The sequence below is a fragment of the Mytilus trossulus genome, chromosome 8 (genome assembly GCF_036588685.1).
Source record: "Mytilus trossulus isolate FHL-02 chromosome 8, PNRI_Mtr1.1.1.hap1, whole genome shotgun sequence".
Taxonomy (NCBI): domain Eukaryota; kingdom Metazoa; phylum Mollusca; class Bivalvia; order Mytilida; family Mytilidae; genus Mytilus; species Mytilus trossulus.
Window position 1 is genome coordinate 35,855,437 of NC_086380.1, and position 22,404 is coordinate 35,877,840.

The window sequence follows — 22,404 nt, forward strand, 5'->3', positions numbered from 1 at the left end:
TTCAAATTACTTTAAAACAATATGTTAATTTTTGATGACTTTGATTATTTTATAACGTTATCTATTACTAGCATCATGTTATTTATGCAGTTGCACATTTTAAATAATTAAGTTAGTAGATTATTAATGTAATATTTGAAAAGATACAATGGTGATTTTATATTTGGTATTGATTCTTCTATTCCCAGTGATTGTTCTGAAATATGCATGAGACATTTGATACTGGAGGGTTCATGTTTGTTTAACTATGCAGATCATCCAATTTTTCTAAAATGAATGGTACAAAATATGTTTCGCCACCGCAAATTGTTTTTTATTCTTCAGAACACTAATTTCTTTGACATTGTTTTCAATGAATTAAATTGTAAATGCCTAAACATTGAAATTCATTTAACAATTAAAAATGTGAAAAAGAAAAAAAATCAGAATTTATGGCAATAGAACAAATTAACATTCTGGTCCTCATGATAAGCTGAACCGCATTGAAGTAGATTTTTGTTAAAAACCATTCTTGTGGCATATCATTTGTTTTTAAAAGTAATATTCTTGTGTCAATGAAAATTTGAAATCTTACAAATTGTATGTAATTAATTCATATTTTGTAGATGGTCCAAGGAAGAAGATGAAGAAATCAAGTATAATGGAACAGTTGGAATCTTCAGAATTGAAATGAAAATTGATTGTAACGCTTGAGAAAAACTTCAATGTAAATGCTGCACAAAAATTTTACAAAAAAAAACCATCATTTTCTACGTGAAGTATTGCATACATGGGTTCATGGACATTTAACAAGAATAACAGATTGTCAAGTGGAAGATATTGAATGTGACTAAAACTTGTCAATAAAAATTGAATTTTAGTTGCATATCTTGGTCTATATGTTATTCCATTTTATGCAACATTGGGTGGCACATAGTTTAAATGATGCCTTCCACCATTTAGAAGTCGTTCTCATTTTAATTATTTTGATAGTATTAGTCTATGGAAGAGTTATTTTTTGTCATTAACCAGATATATTGGAACTTTGCAAGGTCTGCATGATTTTCAAAAAGGGTTCACCTGACCTTGACAATATTTCATGGATAAGTGATCATGGTTACGATTTTTTTGAAAAGTCTGCATATCAACTATATTTGGTGAATGGATTCTAAGGAATATATGGTTGTGTGTCATTGAGCTAGTTTTTATGGTTCAATAATCTGTTTAAATTCTGGCCGTGCTGGACCCTTGTGAGTGGTCAACACCTCCTTGTAATAGTGAGATCAGTTATAAAAAGATAGGTAATGATTTCCATCGAGACAACTCTCCAAAGATACCACACGACCCAGAAATTAAAATCTACAGTATGTCCTTCAACAATGAACAAAGCCATTACAGCAAAGCCAGCTACAGACATTCAAAATAATGAACAAAAACAAACATGTAACACAGGGCCAACATGCCAGTTTCTCATATACACGATAAGTAGTAGGCCAACTATATTTGATGAATGGTTTGATTGTAAGGTGTACATATCTGTTTTTCAGAGTTATCCTACTTGGAGCTCATTTTAATGGATTATTGTCAATGTTATGTGTTGTAAAAGACTTTCATACTTATCTAGTTGTCCTATTGCTATAAACTATGTAACAGTATCTGAAAAACTGACCTAATCAAAAGAGAGTTATTTTCAAAATCTATGGTGCTTTACTAATATATTTAGTCTATATTGAGTGCAAAGAATGTACTTCTAGCAGGCTTTATTTGACTGTGCCATAATATAGCTTGTTTTTATAAAACCTGTACCTAGATGGTTTGATAATCATCATAACCTGCAGTTCTTGGTGCTGATGAGAATTTCAATGATATACATTTCTATTTCAATATATATTTAAGACCAGCAAAAATATGTGAAGCAATTTCTTTCAACCCTTTGATTTCAGTTGCAGCAAGCAAGACTTGGAGACACTGTTCCCCCAGTGGCAGCTTCAATTAACAACCAAAATGCAATGTATTTCAGAATGATGACTCTCTGGATGCCATATATTATGAATATTGTTGCATGTCCACCATCACCATTGTTTCACGATTCAGACCTTTAAAAATATTTTTTATAATTTAAAATTCTCTTCTTATATGCAATAGGATGGATATTTTTGGTATAGGCCTACCTTTCAAGGTTCTCTTGCATGTAAAGCAATTTTTTACTTTACCTTGACCTAGTGTCAACATTATATATCAAATACAGTAGCCATAAGGGCTCCCGCCCATTTGGTTTATGTAATGTTACGTAGGGTGTACATGTATAGGTTGCAATTCTGTTAATGAAGAGTACAATTTTCCATTGTCCTTTAGTGGCTAAAACAGTGAAGTTTGGTGAAAAATTATATCACAGAACCGTGACCTTATTTTCAGTTCATTGCCCAATATCAAGTTTTTGTACAAAAGATAATTTTCTCAACTGTATTTGGTCTGTGCATCTTTGGCAGGTATAATCCGACCATGACCTTTTTTTATACGACCGCAAATTTTGAAAAAATTTTCGTCGTATATTGCTATCACGTTGGCGTCGTCGTCCGAATACTTTTAGTTTTCGCACTCTAACTTTAGTAAAAGTGAATAGAAATCTATGAAATTTTAACACAAGGTTTATGACCATAAAAGGAAGGTTGGTATTGATTTTGGGAGTTTTGGTCCCAACATTTTAGGAATTAGGGGCCAAAAAGGGCCCAAATAAGCATTTTCTTGGTTTTCGCACTATAACTTTAGTTTAAGTTAATAGAAATCTATGAAATTTTGACACAAGGTTGATGACCACAAAAGAAAGGTTGGGATTGATTTTGGGAGTTTTGGTTTTAACAGTTTAGGAATTAGGGGCCAAAAAAGGTCCCAAATAAGCATTATTCTGGGTTTTTGCACAATAACTTTAGTTTAAGTAAATAGAAATCAATGAAATTTAAACATAATGTTTATGACCACAAAAGGAAGATTGGTATTGATTTTGGGAGTTTAGGTCCCAACAGTTTAGGAATTAGGGGCCAAAAAGGGACCCAAATAAGCATTTTTCTTGGTTTTCGCACCATAACGTTAGTATAAGTAAATAGAAATCTATGAAATTTAAACACAAGGTTAATGACCATAAAAGGAAAGTTGGTATTGATTTTGGGAGTTTTGGTCCCAACAGTTTAGGAAAAAGGGGCCCAAAGGGTCCAAAATTAAACTTTGTTTGATTTCATCAAAATTGAATAATTGGGGTTATTTGATATGCCGAATCTAACTGTGTATGTAGATTCTTAACTTTTGGTCCCGTTTTTGAATTGGTCTACATTAAGGTCCAAAGGGTCCAAAATTAAACTGAGTTTGATTTTAACAAAAATTGAATCCTTGGGGTTCTTTGATATGCTGAATCTAAAAATTAACTTAGATTTTTTATTATTGGCCCAGTTTTCAAGTTGGCCCAAATCGGGGTCCAAAATTAAACTTTTTTTATTTCATCAAAAATTGAATAAATGGGGTTCTTTGATATGCCAAATCTAACTGTGTATGTAAATTCTTCATTTTTGGTCCCGTTTTCAAATTGGCCTACATTAAGGTCCAAAGAGTCCAAAATTAAACTAAGTTTGATTTTAACAAAAATTAAATTCTTGGGGTTCTTTGATATGCTGAATCTAAACATGTACTTAGATTTTTGATAATGGGCCCAGTTTTCAAGTTGGTCCAAATCAGGATCTAAAATTATTATATTAAGTATTGTTGAATAGCAAGTCTTTCCAATTGCACAGTATTGTGCAATGGCAAGAAATATCTAATTTCACAATATTGTGAAATAGCAATTTTTTTTTAATTAGAGTTATCTTTCTTTGTCCAAAATAGTAAGCAAGAAATATCTTATTGCAAGAATTTTTTTTAATTGGAGTTATCTTTCTTTGTCCAGAATCAACTTAAATCTTTGTTATATACAATATACAATGTATATTCACTTTTTACTACCAACTGGTAAATTTAAATAATCTTTACCATTCAGTAATAACAAGCAGTTTTTTTTACATCTTAATATTTTATAATGTATTTAAATGAGTAGTTATTGTTGCAAACTCCATTAGAATATTTTAATTGAGATTAGTTTTGGAATAAGGGAAAGGGGGATGTGATTAAAAAATTGGGTTCAATTTTTCTCATTTGAAATTTCATAAATAAAAAGAAAATTTCTTCAAACATTTTTTTGAGAGGATTAATATTGAACAGCATAGTGAATTGCTCTAAGAGAAAACAAAAATTTTAAGTTCATTAGAACACATTCATTCTGTGTCAGAAACCTATGCTGTGTCAACAATTTAATCACAATCCAAATTTAGAGCTGAATCCAGCTTGAATGTTGTGTCCATACTTGCCCCAACCGTTCAGGGTTCAACCTCTGCGGTCGTATAAAGCTACGCCCTGCGAAGCATCTGGTTTTAGTGGTGCGCAAGTCAATAGAAGTATTTCATAATTTGGAATGTTTCTTGTAACATAATAGATCACATAAAAATTGATTACGCAAGTTTTGGAATTTTCATACCCTCTCAGAAGTACTGTATTTGTTTGTCATATGCATTACTACACGATTTTTCCGTTTCCAATAACTACTTTTCCATGTTTTAATTGTGATGATTGGAACGTGTTCAAAATTAATTTACAAATGTTTTCATCTTTCTATTCTTAGCTGAAAATAATGCAAATGATCATGTGTCTTCTTTGGTGAAGGTTGGTACCTATAAAAGCATTTAAACCAGCTGCATTGGTTTGCACCTGTCCCAAGTCAAGAACCTGATGTTCAGTTGATGTGGTTCAAAAGTGTTTCTTGTTTTTGTATATAGTCATTGGTTAGAGGTATAGGGGGAGGGTTGAGATCTCACAAACATGTTTAACCCCGCCACATTTTTGCACCTGTCCCAAGTCAGGAGCCTCTGGCCTTTGTTAGTCTTGTATTATTTTAATTTTAGTTTCTTGTGTACAATTTAGAAATTAGTATGGCGTTCATTATCACTGAACTAGTATATATTTGTTTAGGGGCCAGCTGAAGGATGCCTCTGGGTGCGGGAATTTCTCGCTACATTGAAGACCTGTTGGTGACCTTCTGCTGTTGTTTTTTTTATTTGGTCGGGTTGTTGTCTCTTTGACACATTCCCCATTTCCATTCTCAATTTTATATTTGGGGCCCTTTATAGCTTGCTGTTCGATGTGAGCCAAGGATCTGTTATGAAGACTTCTTTGCCTCTAATGGTTTACTTTTAGAAATTGTGAATTGGATGGAGAGGTGTCTCATTGGCACTCATACCACATCTTCTTGTATCTACATTTGAACATTATTTGAAAATTCAATCAACTCTATAGTGACAATATTTTCTCCCTGAATTGATAAAGTCCCAATACCAACAAGTGAATCTGTGAGCTATTGCTCGCTAGTAATACCTAGCTGCCAGTTCTTCAGTGTCTACCCCATATTCTAATTATCTTTATTTTCCAGAATGCAGCAGATAGACATGACACAGTAATGATCAGCATGTTTTACTGTTAAAAGCATGACATTTTACAAATTTATCATATATAAATGTATTATCTAGAATAATCTATGCTTTGAAACTATCAATAATGGTGAGAGAGAGAAGATTGTGAGATTTGATCACAACACCAGACAGCCAGACTAAACAAACAATATAAAAAATAATCACAAAAATTATCTTCTCTTATTATATCAGATCATTTAACAAATCACTCATAACTACAGTTAGGTTTTAATTAGTTCAGATTTTTGTTTCAAATAATTTCTACCACAAGAGTGAATTTCCAGATTGTCATGGTAACATTTCAAGAATAAAGTTTGTTTTCAACGTTCCATTTATAAATGTCTACATGTCAATTAATATTCAAACACCTTTTTTCTTCCAAAAGCCAATTTTCTAGCGATGTTTCAGAACTGTCACTGTACTGCTGTTACGGAGAAGAACGAGGTACAACATTGTGTGCTGCTGTTTTAAGTAAACATCCAATACTGTTTCCTTTTCACACTTAATTAAAAAGTACATATAAATATAATAAACTCCATCAAATTGTCTACACTATATATGAACAATAGATATTACAATTTTAATCCAGGTAAAGAGATATCTCAACCCTCAACAAGAAGGAATATCAATCGAAATGCACAAGGATTTTGTCAAAAAACATGATAAAGATGACGTTAGGATATTTTCTAGGTGTACTGGCCTAATTCCAATCAAAATACATCCAGATTTCAAATTTAACTGCTTTCCTTCTTATAAGCACTATAATATTCAATTTCAATTTGGAGGTACAGATTTGGGGAATAGATATTTGTTAAACATGAAAAATTTAGTAGAATAGAGAATTTCAACATCAATTTACCTGGTTACAACTGTCTGAATTCTGATAATAAATAAATGGACACATATATATCATGCATTTTGACAATATCGCAATAATAATGTCACAGATATCCCCACAAAAAAAAGTTCAAATACACACCTGCTTTTCCAAATCTAGGTTACGTGTCACAATAGTATCAAAAACGTCACAGATGAAAGTATTTGGTCCTCTTACTAGTATACAACAAGTCACCATTTTTCCAAAGCACAATTACGAAAGCAATGAAAATAACCTACTACTGTTAAAGAAAGGTATTTGATAAAAAAACAAAAAAGACCAGAAAGAAGCATGGAATACTATGCAACTAAGATAGAGCACTTCAAATAGACACAGGGAATATGAAAATTATAAAATAAAGTAAATGATAGCTACTTTCAAGGTGCTAAATCGACAACAATGCAAAAGTACATTGAGTCATGTGCACTGAAAAAAAATCTATAGCTGACAAATATTCCATGCTTCACATACTAATGAGATTTCTGAACAATACAAAGAAAGATTACAAATGGGGGGCAATACAGGGTACGTCACAGTTACAACCTGTAGGAATATGGTCTTTTTTAAACTATTCCATGTGACGTAAGCAGGTGACCTTTTCCTCATTTCCATACAGATGATGTCTTCAATCACACTAATGTGTCAATTTAATAAAAATTTGAATAATTCATCGTTAACTAGGTCACTACATTCCTTATGATGCATCCTCTCCTTCTAGGTCTTGTACTTGTTCCTGTTTCTGTTCTGTATCTGCAAAAACAAATTGTATAGTTTAACAAAAGTTTTTACATGATTTGCAAATTTACAAATACAAATACATGAATGTGATTGGATTGTTAAAACAAGTTTCCCTTTCAATCTTTACACATCAATAGACAAGTAGTAAAAAATTATTTTCAATGATTGGTGTTGGCTTTAGCTTTACATCACTTCAGCATCAAGGGAGTTTTCATGAAGGCTTTGAGCACATCTGCTTGTTTATGTTGAAAAAGATTTCATTCGTTTGCTTATGTTTTTTATTCTTGACAATTGAGAATATGTTTCGACTTGTTTTGAAGAGGAGGTCCTCAAGTTCTACTTCTAGCAATAATTCTTTATATATGTGAACACCTTCATTTGTTTGGATTTTTGATTTTAGAAACAACACAATCAAACTTGACACGGATTTAGAACAAGTGTTCTGACAAAAAAAAAAAGATTTGTCAATATCCAGGTTTACCTCCATTTTGTCATCAGCAACACCATATTAAAATTTGAAAAGCATCAATTAAAAAGTTCTTATTAAGTTATTGCATGGAAACAGCTGGCGTCACTTTAATACTTCAACAAATCAATAATCACATTCCTCGTCTGACAAGTGAAAACTGGTTTGAAAATATGTACTCAATTTCTTTGTGAACTTTCAAATCCATCCATTTAGCAATACTATATTCATTACTTGGATAATTATAAGTCTGCTATCAACTCAAGTTGAATAGAAGCTAGAGAACAGTAATGTTTGTCTGGTTAGGCCACCCATATATTTTTCCTTTTCTAGTCCTATTAATTCTAAGAATATCAAAATCAATTAGACTTTTTTAATGAATGAAAGTTTTTCTCAATGTGTCTTAGTCATTCTATTTTACCCCAGACTCTTTTCCCACTATAGAATGGGACAATTCTCTAATTCAATAAAGAAATATATTCTACTGTTACGTCTTGGTTGAATGCTTACCTTCACCTTGCATATCTGATGTCCAAAGTGTTAAATTATCTCTTAGCAACTGCATTATTAACGTTGAATCTTTATAGCTCTCTTCACTTAAAGCATCCAATTCTGATATAGCTTCATCAAATGCTGCTTTTGCTAACCTACAAGCTCTGTCTGGCGAGTTTAGGATCTCATAATAGAACACAGAAAAGTTCAGTGCTAAACCTAGACGTATAGGATGAGTAGGTGCTAGATCTGTATGAGCTGTATCACTAGCAGCTTTATAGGCGACTAAACTGTTTTCTGCAGCTTCCTTTCTATCATTTCCTGTAGCAAATTCAGCCAAGTATCTATGGTAATCTCCTTTCCTGAAAATGTATAGGTTGTTTTTTACAGTACAATACAAATGCATACATCAATGTGTACATGTATCTTGATTTATGTAGAATGCACAAGGTGTTTTGAATAGAATATAGAATATTCAAACTGAGCTAAGTGGTAGCATAAACCACTCAAAAGTTGTCAACAATCTACATTTCAATGGCAATTAATGGACATTGAAGAAGAATTTTAAACTGTGTACATGTATACTGTATTGATTTTCAGTTTCTAGACCCATTCTGTTTGAAAACACATTTTAAACCTGAATGAATGAAACTCACAATTTCACTTTCCTAACATGTACATCACCTGACTATCACACAGAAAATCGAGTGAACTTTTTGTCAGCAGAAGTAATTTTGGAAATGCTCAATTAATGGTGCATACATGTAGTTTACATGTGAATATCATGAAAATGTTCTTTAGAATTAAATAAATTTGTTTTACATTATTTTACTTTCAGTATGTATGCATAGGTCAGATACAATTATGAAAGATATTTTTTTAAATTGAAAACCAACAATAAAAACAAACTTGCGCTGTACTTTAAGATTCCTCAATATATCTGTCTAATCTATATCATGGAAGATTATGTATAAACATTCAGTTTATTTCGTAATGCAATCTGTCACTTCAGTCTACCATAACAAAATATAATCCAAATGATAAATATGCAGGAAATTCTTAATCCACTACTTTAGTACTTTATAATACACTACACTCACATTTTATAATAAAATACTTTTGATTCACCATTTGTTGCTTGTGGGATCAGATTTTTATCTAATATATCTAAAACACTGTTGCAAATGCCTTTAAGCTCCTCTTCAATCTATAAAAGAAATAAAACGTAAAGGCTAACCTGGAATGAGGTTTATTTAAGGCAAAATAAAAATATATGTGTGGTTCCATAAATTGGCTAGATATCTACCAACTCAATTTTGGACTGAACAATGTTAGAGAGTGAAGATCTAAAGTTATACAACAGTGCTACATAAAGGACAAAGTAAAAGATCTGATTTTTATAACATAAGGAGTTTCAATTTTCAGAAAACTTCTGTCAACTTCCTTTGTACACTGATCTTGTGTTATAAAAGAATGTGGGAGTACAACAAAACAAAACTGAACAAATGTTGTTTAGCTGGGGGCTATATTTGTACATGGTCACAATTTGAGATAAAACAATACTTATTTCTGATAATCATGTTTTTTTAAGTCTGCACTTCTGTTTTTTGCTGTATGAATAAATTGTGCAACTTGTAATTCTAAAACATTGTGTACCTAACAAATTAGACCTGCAGAATCTGAAGTGTTAAACTTCATGGACTCAACATATTTAAGCTTCAAAGTTTGACTTATTTATTTCTATTGTACCTTAGTTCTATATTCTTTCATTTGTTCTTTCTTTTCACTTTCCCCTTTCGATTCTTCCTTTTGTTCTAAACTACTCATTATCCGCCATGATGCCCTTCTTGCTCCAATTACATTTTTAAATGCTACAGATAAGAGGTTCCTTTCTTCTACAGATAAATCCACATTCATTTGTGCAACCTTCTTCATACATTCCACCATTTCTGTAAAAAAAATGGTTTCAATGCTAAATATATATATATGGCTATTCTACAACTAAGAAAATAACTTAAGCGAGGCCAGTTTCAGCTGGCCCCTTAACAAATATAGTATGCTAGTTAAGCTAAATGGAAACTCCCCTGGTTACATTTAAAGTTAGGCTAAAAAAAATATAAGTCAGTTTCACATTTCCGACCAACCCTGACTCAAAACCCTCAACCCTAGATATTTATTCAATTCTGGAAAAAAATCGTTTCCGGTCCGATCAACATCTGTATCTTACCATGCCCAAACAATCAAAATGACTGCTCCCAGCACAAATGTGCTACAATTAATTACATAAGGTTTCAAAAATGCAACACTGGAAGGATAAGTCAATTAAAGCTTCTTTGAAGAGATTACATCATTTTGGGGTACAGGACCCTAACCAAACATGACATTTAACTGACTGCAGACTGACAGGGAGTGCAAAACAAAATTAGAAAACAGACATATTTTTTTTGGGGTCTTATATAGAGGCATACTCAAGAATAATGTTAAGTGGTGCTACACACATTCACACATACTAGATCAGGAGTTTGTGGTAATAAACATTGTTGATAAGTTTCATATTTGGTCGAGGTAAACTCAAGTGAGAACAGAAATGAATATTCCGCAATTTGTCCATTTGTAATTGGACATATATTTTACAATATTTTATCGTATGTTTTTATATGTTGTGATGTTATGCTATTGTTTTAGAAAAAGGGAGAAGGTTTGGGCCCATTAAAACGTTTAATCCCGCTGCAAATGTTTGCACCTGTCCTAAGTCAGGAATCTGATGTACAGTAGTTGTCGTTTGTTTATGTAATATATACGTGTTTCTCGTTTCTCGTTTTGTTTATATAGATTAGACCGTTGGTTTTCCCGTTTGAATGGTTTTACACTAGTAATTTTGGGGCCCTTTATAGCTTGTTGTTCGGTGTGAGCCAAGGCTCCGTGTTGAAGGCCGTACTTTAACCTATAATGGTTTAATTTTTAAATTGTTATTTGGATGGAGAGTTGTCTCATTGGCACTCACACCACATCTTCCTATATCTATATCTCAAGAAATATTAAACTGATGCCACCTTAATTCAAACCTGATCATGTTTAAAGCTGTTAAAAGCCTTGTGTACAAGTTTCATTGAATTAGGCTGAGGCAAACTAAAGTTAAAGAACAGAAACCAGTTTCAGGACCTACGAGCAGTTAAACTTGATGCCCCATGTGCTACAGCAGGCACGTAAAACGTAAACCTTAGACCAACAAAGACCTATATATGACAGACATACATGTAAAACTTTGTAAGGGTTCCATGGAACCCAGTGTCTCGCCTACTTTTGCTATTAATCGCGAACGAACAAAAAAAATCAATAAAAATATTCCACTCGATACTATCTTTTGATTGTAAGAAGCTTCTGTCTAAGTTCGAAAAATCCAGGATAGTTGTGAATCTAACAAATGTTTTAAGATTTTTAACTGCAGAGTGCAGACTATGTTATGTTGTTAAACTGGAAGAAAAATAAGTTTATAAGTAAAATACAGATAAACAAGACAAAATATCCTTCTAAATATTAGCTTTTAATTATAAAATCATATACAGTCGATTCCACTTAATTGCATACCGCTTAATAGCATAATTCGGTTAATTGCATACTTTTCTCCTGCACAAAACCATTTCCCATTCACCTAATGTTAAATTGTCCGGTTATATGCATAGCCTTACAAGTGGCATTTCGGTTTATTGCATAGAAAATAATCGCCAGCTAGATATGCTGAGTTAAAACTGACGAGATTTTTGACCGGAAACGGCAATTTGGTAAGTATATTTTTCTTGAATGCATCATAATTTTTATTATTATTTCACATTTACTTGTGTGTTATTCAAATAAAGTTTTAAAACAGTAGCTTTCGTGTTTATATGATTATAGAAAAGGCCTCGATGTGTACACAGGTAAAGTTTCCCATATTCTATTTTAAGCCTCGAGGTCATAAAAATGTCAATCAGCTGATTGTTGTAAAAACACAACCATTCTATGATCTTCTATCTCAAAAGGTGTTAATTATTGATTGGATTTCAAACATTGTTCATAGATTATATTTTGGGTGAATTTTTAAAACATTAACGCCTGCTAATTATCGATCATTATCCAATGTGTAATTTCGTAATTCAGCTTGGGTGATCTACATTTATGTTAAATATTACAGGGCATTTATATATGGTTGAAGAATTTTATACATCAATCTTTCCTTTTTAATATTTTTCTAAAAGAAAATTAACTTCTGATTATTATATTTTCTCACTTTTAACACTCGTGTCCAGCAAATAACCCGTGCATGGCCCCACCACCTGTTAACTGCTTTGCATAAACACAACTAGCGGTGTTAAAGTAACAGTGTCACATCACTGTGTAATTGGTAAATGCTGAATATCAAAGGCAGTTCATTACACAATTATTGTTTACAATGATTATAAACTGTAGTATTGTTAAACAGTTTGTTTTAAACAAAGCGTAACAATTTAATTTGTACATCCGGGTCATAGAAACAAATCTAATTTTAGAACAATTTTATTATCGTATCTCAGGTAAAGGAAAAGTCGGTACATAAATAAACAAAAACAAAATGTGTTTATAAACTTTATTGAAAGAATACACAATGAAATAAAATGTATGACAGTAGACAAATAACTTTTATTAGAATAAATAAGCATTCATTATGTTGTAAGTGGACTATGGACGTACATCTTTCTTCTTTGCTGATCTGCACTATCGATGTCATTTGACTCCGTAATTTGTCATTTCGGATATAAGCATACTCCGCTTTATTGCATAATTTCGTCTGACAAATAGGCTATGCAAATAACCGGAATGTACTGTACAAGCTTTTGTCCAAGTTTGGTGAAAATCCAGGAAAATATAAGAAAGTAATTAAATTTTTTAAAACTTTAACCTCAGAGTGAATGTATTGTTTCCTAGCGAAAAACAGTCTATTTATAAGTAAATTACAGAATGGAATTTTATTTTTTATAAAATTTATCCCTGGATACTATCTTATGATCATCAACTTGCTTCTGTCCAAGTTTGGTACAAATCCAGGACAGTTTTAGAAAGTTATTTAAATTTCAAAAACTTATAACCACAGTGTGAATATTTGTGGACACTGTTGGTGACTGAATGTAGGATTGCTAGGTCTCGCTTTTTCATATAACTTTAGTCAAGATGCTTATGGCCTGTACAGATGATTTAACAAGCCTTGGATGCAGAGTCTGTGGCCATGTGTGAAGACTATGTTGGGTTATGTAGGGATACAAGAAATCTTTTTATTTTGTAATAAATATTAAAAGTGGCAACAGTGTAAGCTCTATAGGCTTCCTAGAATTAATTATGATTGGGGTTTTTTATGTTCATTAGAATACAAAAATTTCCCAACAACTAAAGTGCATAGTGAAGACTTTTAGAGCTTACAAAAAAAATAAAAATAGGTTTGGTTCCTGTTTATACATCATGTACATACCGCAAAAATAGTCAGTTGATCATGATTTATATTTTGCCTGCTTGCATTGATTTCTATAAGCATTTTTTTAAAGGTTAAACTGTCAGCGCCATAAATGTTTCCTTTAGAGTTTATGGTTCGATTTTATCAACCAAAAGATAAGCTCACTAACTCAAGTTGACATTTTAAAGTTAGCCGGTCAATATTACCAATAAGATCATAACAATTTCTGGACAAATCTGCACTACATGTACATATGGGGTAGAAGTGATGGACTTCTATACACCTTATCGCTATTTGTCCGCCATTACTGGACATCACACAGGGTCCCGTAAAATTTTGACGTCATAATTCAAAATGTCTGACGCCACAATGGAAAAGTGATTGTTGTATGACGCCAATAGTTCAAGCGGAACAGATTCTCGGGTCAAGCGGAAATAGCGATAAGGTGTATTACAGCGAACAAAAATGGTATCCAAGACCAGTTTTTGGTTGGACAATCATTGAGTGAACATCTTTTGGGCCTAAGATTTTTACCAAATAGTTGTTTCATCAATGTTTATTAGAAAAGATGGTGACAAACCCAATAAAGGGTATTAAGACGTTTCGTTTGACTATACAATGACCAATTTTTGACAGGACATATTTCAGGATTGGCGGTATGTCTATAGATGCATTATTTATAGAACATCACACAATTGAAATAGTAAATAAGATTTTTGGAATAGTAAAAAATTGCAGATTAAGTTCTACCGAGGCCACTCCTTCAAGTTTTATTTCCTTTATTATTACAATCAACAGTTATAACTCGTCTACAGGGGGATTGAAAATTATATCATACACATGTAAGGAAAACTCTTTGAATTATGAGCAGTCAGAAGGGTACACCATTTAACATTAAATTATATGTCTGGGAGTTTAAAGAATGACTGTTCAAACTTCAAATGTGTAATACATTTCAAATGATTTTCCAATGTTCACCATTGCAAAACAATATATAATTGGTAGATTGAACTTCAAGAAACCTAACGATACATGGGCGTAGTGCATATTTTACATTTATTTAGAACAGTTTACTGGCATTTAATATTTAAAATCTGCATTTAGAAACAACTAGAATCACCCAAAATGGCGACCGTCAGTGTCATGTCAATATCCATGGACACAACTGCAAATATTATCCTCTGCGGACAATTACAGTTTAAAACATAAACCAGTAAATTATAAAACATAACATGCAATCAGAATATCAGACATAAAGGTAATTAAGAGGCATAAATTAGAAGTTTTAACTGCTTCCTCGTCTTAAATTATGCGAGAGGAAGTAATGCAAGATAGCCGACATATTTTGATTGAATCGTTGACATGTATCGTAAACGAATAAATACCATCATATCTTTCGGCCTGTTCAGCCAACTTGGCCATGTAAACTAAATCCTCTCTATCAGCCATTTCGATGACCACAATTTACCAAAGATTCAGAAAGATTGTAAATTACTATCGTAAACTGTTCTAAAATGGCCGATGCCGCCAATGAAAGTAGTTCCTTACTAACGGTTGTATCCATGCGCGGGAACAAGCCCATTCATGATTAATTCATTTACTCACCATTTGCACACGGACGTAGTACGATATATTAATAATTTTACGATTGTCAATTTGACCTTGACTTCAATATGAATGCAAAAAATGTACAAATTTAGTCATTTATGTCAAAAAATCTCTTTCATAACAACGTAATTTATTAAAAAGATAAAAAGCAACTATAGACACATCATTTCTAGCATTTTTTTTCGCATCTTGCTGTTCACAGTTTTTTCAATTTAACAAATACCACGCAGGAGGAGGTTGCGTTAACTAGGTTGTCAGCTGGAATGTCAATTTCGTGAAGGACCCTCTGAAGATATGCAGCTTTTGTATTGTCAAAGCATTAACTTGAAAAGTGACTGAGCAGATGGAAAACATGTTGCGGAGAAGTGTTTTTTTTTTAAATAAATGTTAGTCAGAAAACTGTCTGCTAATCAATTCCGGTTCAAGCTGGTCGGCAAATTTTAGTCAATCTGATTAATCAGATCTAATAACGGTTGTCATGTGTCTTATTCTCGTGTCATAGTCAATTCAAGGCAACTTAAATCACGGAACTTTATAATATATGGTCTATCTTATCGTACACTTCAGTGAATAATCTCTTTTAGAATGCAGTTTTGTCAAAGCCTTCATGCATTTCAATCAAATGCTGAATCTATTTAAGATTACAAAATCCTAGTCACGAATTCTGAGTTTTTTTTCAGTAAAATATTATCATATTTAACTCTTTATAGTTTTATTTAGGGATCGACCTCTGTCCCAACCCGCTTCTTAATATTCCTTTATTTTAACTTTACTTGGAAACCATATTCCGTTATATGAGGTATATTAGAAGTAGCAATATTATGATCCGCCCTATGATCATGATGATGTGGGAAACAGATACATGATGGTTGCCGATTATATTCATAGCTGGAGCGGATCTTCTATTTGGCAGTCAGTGCTCCGAGTTTCTTTTATGCCTGGTAATTTACTTTAATTACCACCTTAAACGCATCCTTTTAGCTTCTATATGTGATAGCCTAAAATCTGTGTCCAGCCTTAAAATAAACTCATCATAGATACCAGGATTGAACATTTAAATTTATAGTTTACGCCAGACGCGCGTTTTAATTTGGTCTATACAGACTCATCAGTTGCGCTCGAATACAACATGTTAAAAAGGCTAAACAAAGGACGTTGTTCAAAGAGTATATAGAGGACCAACAATTCCTTAAAGTTTTGCCAAATACAGCTAAGATCAGCTAAAGTAATCTATTCCTGAGATGGAAAAGCCTTAAGTATTTCAAAAATTCAAAGTTTTGTTAACAGTTAAATTATAATTATGAACATATCAATGATAACTCAAGTCAACACAGAAGTGCTGACTATATACATGGCTGGTGGTACCCTCGGGGAATTAAAACTCCACCAACAGTGGCATCAGACCAGTGTAAATAAACTCATCATAGATACCAGGATTGAAATTTTATATATTAACGCTGCGGCCAGACGTGTGGTTCGTCTACAAAACAAAGTTCATCAGTGACGCTCGAATACAAAAAGGTTAAAAAAAAAAAGCTTGCTGTTCGGTGTGAGCTCCGTGTTGAAGGCCGTACATTGACCTATAATGGTTTACTTTTATAAATTGTTATTTGGATGGAGAGTTATCTCATTGGCACTCATGCCACATCTTCCTATATCTAAATAAAGTACGATGTTAAAGTACATTGAGGACCAAAATTCCTAAAAGTTTTGCCAAATAAAGCTGTCCTTCCCTTAGATCTGTGGCCTCTCCCATGCATATTGCGTCACTCATAGACACCACAGTTCTATTTTGTTTTCTTCCTCCCCAGTTCTGTCCTTGAATTTCAACAAGTCAAACATTGTCCTTTATATGTTTTGCCTCAAACAAATATTATCAAAGTATCAGTAGATTATCATTAAAATTGTCAAAGCAAAGTATTAAAGAAAACAGCTGAACTTGGATGCAAAGAAAATCACGGATGATCGTTGCTAAAAGTAGTATTTTTCTATGCCGCTCACCTTAAAGTATATATGTGCGTAATCAACAACGGACATTCTCCAACATTATAGACGAGAATAGAATTCATGACAAAAAATTCTGTTTTGGAGTGGTCAAATATTTCCCATATATTGTCTTAATTTAAGTTCTTGACTTACTGATATTTTTATATTCTATTATAAAGATAGAAAACGAAAACCCTTAAAGGGCAACACCTCTATAATAAGGCGTCGACAAACGATTTCCACTATGCCTTATTTGTAGCACTTCTTTTAAAAAGGTTCTCTTTTTCAAGTATAGTTTTCAAGATAATACGCAATTTTTAAATGAAAAAGATTTAAAAAAAGTCATGGGAGGACAATAACTCCTAAATGAAGTCGTCTGACATATTTGACATATATGGACTATATATTGGAAGAGCAAACCATTCTGAACGTTTTCGCCCATGTCAGATTTTTTGTATATACTAGAGCACACCCGTGATATCGCGGGTCCGTGACTGAATTAAAGTATATAACTATGCGCAAGCCTTATTTTAGTATTAGTATTGTCATATGATAAAGTCGTGCCGATTTTAAGACACACAGTTTTCTCTGCTTTCAAATCTTTCTGTTTGAACCCGTCGAACTGGAACTTATCAATTATTGGTAATATTAATTATTTGGAAACGTGACAAAAGGTCCTGGAATGGGGTATTTTTTAATCAACAGATTTGTCCTATATTAGTTATGAATAAAGTTGAATTCTTTGATTCGCTGTTTAACGTCATACCCGCTGACAAATTGAAAACTGTACCTATACGCCTTATTTTTAGTCCAGATTTTTAGTATTCGTATTGTTAACCTCTTAGAAAGTCTTACTGATTAAAATACTACAATAGGTAACAATTTGACAATTTAGTAGTGTCAACCCTGTGATTATGACCCGTGTATATAGCATATTAATCTTAAATACACCGTTTGGTGGTGCGCCTGTCAGATGCGGAACGTACAGATAAGGTAATAGGTAACAGGTGACTATACTATTGGTATCGGTATCGGACCCGACCCGGAACTTCTTAATTATTGGCTATATTAATTACGTGGAACACAAAAGGACCTGGAGTGATGTAATTTTTAATCTACACCTTTGTACTATATTAGTTGTATATAAAGTTGAATTCTTTGATTCGTCGATTTTACGTGATGACGGCTGACAAATTGGACCTCGTCTTTTTAGTATTATAGATTTATAAACTCGGGTTTTCAAAGTAGTAGTCAAAACTTGCATATTACCCGAGGTTCTACTTTTATAGCAAAGGCCAGAGGCTCCTGATTTAGGACAGGCGCAAAATAGTAAACTAGAAACATGTTTCTTGTTGGCCCTTTTTCTGCCCCTTATTTCTAAATGTTCAGGGATATTAACCCCAAACTGACAACAAGCCTTCCATTCATTATATGGAACATTGTGTGAGAGATCCATACAGTTAAACATAAGTTATTGTCCCGAAACTTCAAAAATGCTTGTTTTTGACCCCTTTTTGGTCCTTAATTCCTAGACTGTTTGCCCCATAACACTTAAAATAAATCCCAACCTTCTTCTTCTGGTATGAACATTGTGGTACATTTTCAGAACAATTGAAATACTTATACAAAACTTATTGTCCTGAAACTAGATAAATGCACGATATGTTTTGGGCCCCTAATTTCTAAACCCTTGGGACCATAACCACCAAAATCAATCCCAACCTTCCTTTTGTGGTATAAACATTGTGTTAAAATTTTATTGATTTCTATTTACTTATACTAAAGTTATTATCCGGAAACCATCCGTCTTCGGTAGACGCTGACGCTAATATATACGACCAATTTTTGCGGTCGTATAAAAACTCCCCAGTGTCGCCAAATGGAGCCATGCCTGGGTTATAATAATCTGATACTATAATATAGTATTTCAAACAATTTTAAGAACAGTACAAATTCATAAATATGACCATTATGCGGCATTATCAATGAGGGCCCTCATGGGGTTTTTGATTATGTGATTACTTGGCCGTTTTTTTAATGATTATTTGATTATTAAGCCAAATATTTCATGATTATTTGATTACCTAGGACTGTATTTTTAGTTTATGATTATTTGATTACTAAAGGTAAGCAAATATTTAATGATTATGTGATTATATTGGCAAAAAAATGGTGATTATGTGATTACTAGGACCCCCCATGAGGGGCCTCATCAATGATAATTAAAATGACTACTGTGATGGTGTTAACCTCGGGATGGAATCCTCCACCAGAAGTGACATCGCTATAGACATTATTTACTACATTTACACTGTATTAGATAACATTATATATATAATCAAAGATATATATAATCCTGAAAGTAACGTTGCAAAATTAAAATAGTCCGAATGGTGGAAGACCGGCCGGAATTTTATACCATTTATACAGATACCTTATGGAATAATATTTTGTCTGTCACATGTCTATTGCCCTTGACCTCGATTTCATGGTTCACTGACTGCTTGGAAAATTTAAAGGTTTTTTTGTCATATAAAAACTCCGTTGTGAGTAATAGGATAAGTTTATCTGGTATAAAGTAGAATAACAAAACTACCGAACTCAAGGAAAATTAAAAACCGAAAATCCTTTAACAAATTGAAAATTAAAAGCTAAAAACATCAAACGAATGGTAGACAAATCGGTATATATGGGTTACTTGCAAGTCTACGTGTCTGTCAGTCAGGTTTCACCTGACCTCGACCTCATTTCATTAGTCAGTGAGCAAGGTTATTTTTTCGTGGTCAATTCTGAATCTCTTATAATATAAGAAATAGACCTATCATTTTGGTGTATGGAAGAATTGTTTAGTATAAATTAAATGTCCGACTGGCAGGTTTCATCCGACATTTACTTTATTGGACAATGTTTAGTTTATGGTTTGGTCTATATCTTAGATATTAAAATGATCTAAAATCAATAGGGTCACTTTATTTGGTGTTTGCATGATTGCAAGGTGTACATGTCCGACTGGCAGGTTTCTTCTTACCTTGACCTTATTTTTTTTGTTCATTTTAAAACAATGTTTATTTGCTAAGTTGTGGCTTTGACTGTTTATCAGATACTATATAAACAATGTGTGGCCGATGTACTTGATGTATGGTTATTGTAATATGTTCTAGTCTGACTGGCGGGTTTTATTTGACCCTGACCGTATATTCATGGTTCATTCAGCACTGTTCAGTTTTTGTCTATGTATCTGATACTATAAACAATATGTGGCCGATATATTGGATGTATAGAGTGATTGCAAGTTGTTCTTGTCTGACTGATAGGTTTCATGTGATATATTTGATGTCTAAAATGACAAACAGGGGTTCTTGTCCGACTGGTAGGTTTCATATGATCTTGACCTTATTTGTATGCGTGTATGGTTCACTGGTTAATGTTAAGTTTTTATGGTTCAAGTTTTTTGGTTGGATCTGTTACTTCGGTACTATAAGCTACAAAACCACTACATTTGGTAAAAGGAATGATTGTAAGATGTATACGTATTTGTTGGGCATGGTTCACCTGACCTGGTTTTCATATACATGGGTCATTTCATCTTTCTAAAATCTGGATGTGCATCTGGTTTCACAGTACTGGTTTTTGATTCTGGTAATTTACAATCAAAACAATGACTCTGTGAGGTTTGAATAAGTAAAAATCAGAGTCATTGGGATAGAATCCATAAGAAACACATTTAAAACTTCTGGATATGTGTGCCTGAAAATTATGTCGAAGATTCTTGCATAGGTTTCATACAAGTAACAAAATCTGATCATATATGGTTACTGGTACAGTAGATTTGTAATTACGGTAATCTAGTAAACTTTCTAAATACTTTAAAGCCGATTTCAATAAGTGTGTTGGCAATGGTAATATAGCCAGTCCCAGACTAGATTCTGTGATTCAGTGTTGGTCCTTGTTACTGTCAGAGACATATATGTCTCTGTTACCGTATATCATATTTGTTTTTTGTTCATTGTTTTGTATATAAATCAGACTGCAAGTTTTCCTGTTTTAATTGTTTAATATTTGTCATGTCAGGACTTTTTGTAGCTAACTGTGCAGTATATGGCTTTTGCTCATTGTTATAGACTGTAAGGAGATCTATAGTTGTTAACTTCTATGTCATTTGATCTCTTGTGAAAAGTTGTCTTATTAATAGGGGCAAATTGAAGTTTTTTGTGTACTGGCCAGCTGGACCAGTGGACTAAAAATCTACTGGTACTGCTAAAATGACATTCATTTGACAAGTGATAGATGCTTATAAAATTACTTTCATTTATATAATTTACAACTTTTTGATGTTTCACTTTTGCAATGAAATGAACAAAAGTTATAACTTGCTTGTCATTCCCGTATGGCTGTCCAATATTTACACCTTTCATCTCGTCAGGTTCTCACATCCAAAGAAAATCTGTAAATGAGCTTCTATTCTCAGCAATAGCATGTTCATTTCTTAATATGTTCACCAACCTTTTGAAAATGTTTTGATTCAAGTCTGAATGGTTTTCCCTGCCTTTAATTCCTCAGGTACATCCCTAGCCTTTATTCCTGTGGATTTTTTTTGGCTGTGCTGGTATTCATGAGCAAGTAAAGTATTAAACTTAAAATTTGAAGATCCCCTTACAAAATACAATCTAGTCCTGTCAATGCAATTTTTTCACATGTTGTACAATTCTTTGCATTGTGATTGCAGTCAGTGATTTTTAATTGACAATTTTGTACTGGTCAGCCAGACCACTAGCTGACAAAATCTACTGGTCTGATGCAAAATCTTCTGTACTCAAACAACCGGACCAGCTCAAATTTCAACCCCTGCTAATAACTCATGTTACCAATCATACATCTTCATATTTTTATATTAAGTCTGCAGAATGTATTAATTATGATTCTTTTGTCCTGTTTTATTCAAATGATAAATATTTTTAAAACTTTACCCTAATAATTGAAGAACTAAATGTCTTTTTTCTTCTTCAACTTATTACATTGGGCAAGGAGAGTTCTTTTTAAATCACCTATAAATTTTATCAATCATTACCTAGTGTGGAATATTTCATCGTGAAATGTAGTGACTGTGGTCGTGTGAATTTAACCACATCTACTGATACTTATTTGAAGAAAAAAACCAGAGCCCAAAACAGTATTTTTAAAAGAGAAAACCAATATGGACAGCATCTAATGATTTTAAGTGTGTTATTCAATAAAGAAAAATGAAAAGTAA

At 32.7% G+C, this 22,404-nt stretch overlaps 2 protein-coding genes across 3 annotated transcripts in view; one reads left to right on the top strand and one right to left on the bottom strand.

Annotated features, from left to right (window-relative positions):
• The window catches only part of LOC134680903 (probable RNA-binding protein 19), a 37,881-nt gene extending 37,022 nt beyond the window's left edge, over positions 1-859 (top strand). For both annotated transcript variants that reach the window (XM_063540195.1, XM_063540196.1), the window contains exon 27: positions 606-859. In XM_063540195.1, the coding sequence (XP_063396265.1) occupies positions 606-673 (68 nt within the window). In that variant the 3' untranslated portion in view covers positions 674-859. The remainder of the gene's footprint in view (positions 1-605) is intronic.
• A 4,654-nt stretch (positions 860-5,513) lies between these two features.
• LOC134680904 (14-3-3 protein epsilon-like) lies at positions 5,514-15,141 on the bottom strand. Its single transcript, XM_063540197.1, has 5 exons — positions 14,945-15,141; positions 9,848-10,047; positions 9,199-9,305; positions 8,117-8,460; positions 5,514-7,152 (listed from the first exon to the last, which is right to left on the bottom strand). The coding sequence occupies exons 1-5, from the start codon at positions 15,006-15,008 to the stop codon at positions 7,097-7,099; spliced, it is 771 nt and encodes a 256-aa protein (XP_063396267.1). The 5' UTR covers positions 15,009-15,141; the 3' UTR covers positions 5,514-7,096.
• Positions 15,142-22,404: the final 7,263 nt, after the last annotated feature.

What these genes read in the sequence shown, in the direction of transcription:
- LOC134680904 (XM_063540197.1), bottom strand. Translation starts at nt 15,008, where the DNA reads ATGGCTGATAGAGAGGATTTAGTTTACATGGCCAAGTTGGCTGAACAG. An exon ending in ACAGGCCGAAAGATATGATG is followed by an intron (nt 10,048 to 14,944) that starts GTATTTATTCGT and finishes TTTTTTTTACAG; the next exon opens with AAATGGTGGAATGTATGAAG. An exon ending in TGAAAGAATATAGAACTAAG is followed by an intron (nt 9,306 to 9,847) that starts GTACAATAGAAA and finishes TTTCTTTTATAG; the next exon opens with ATTGAAGAGGAGCTTAAAGG.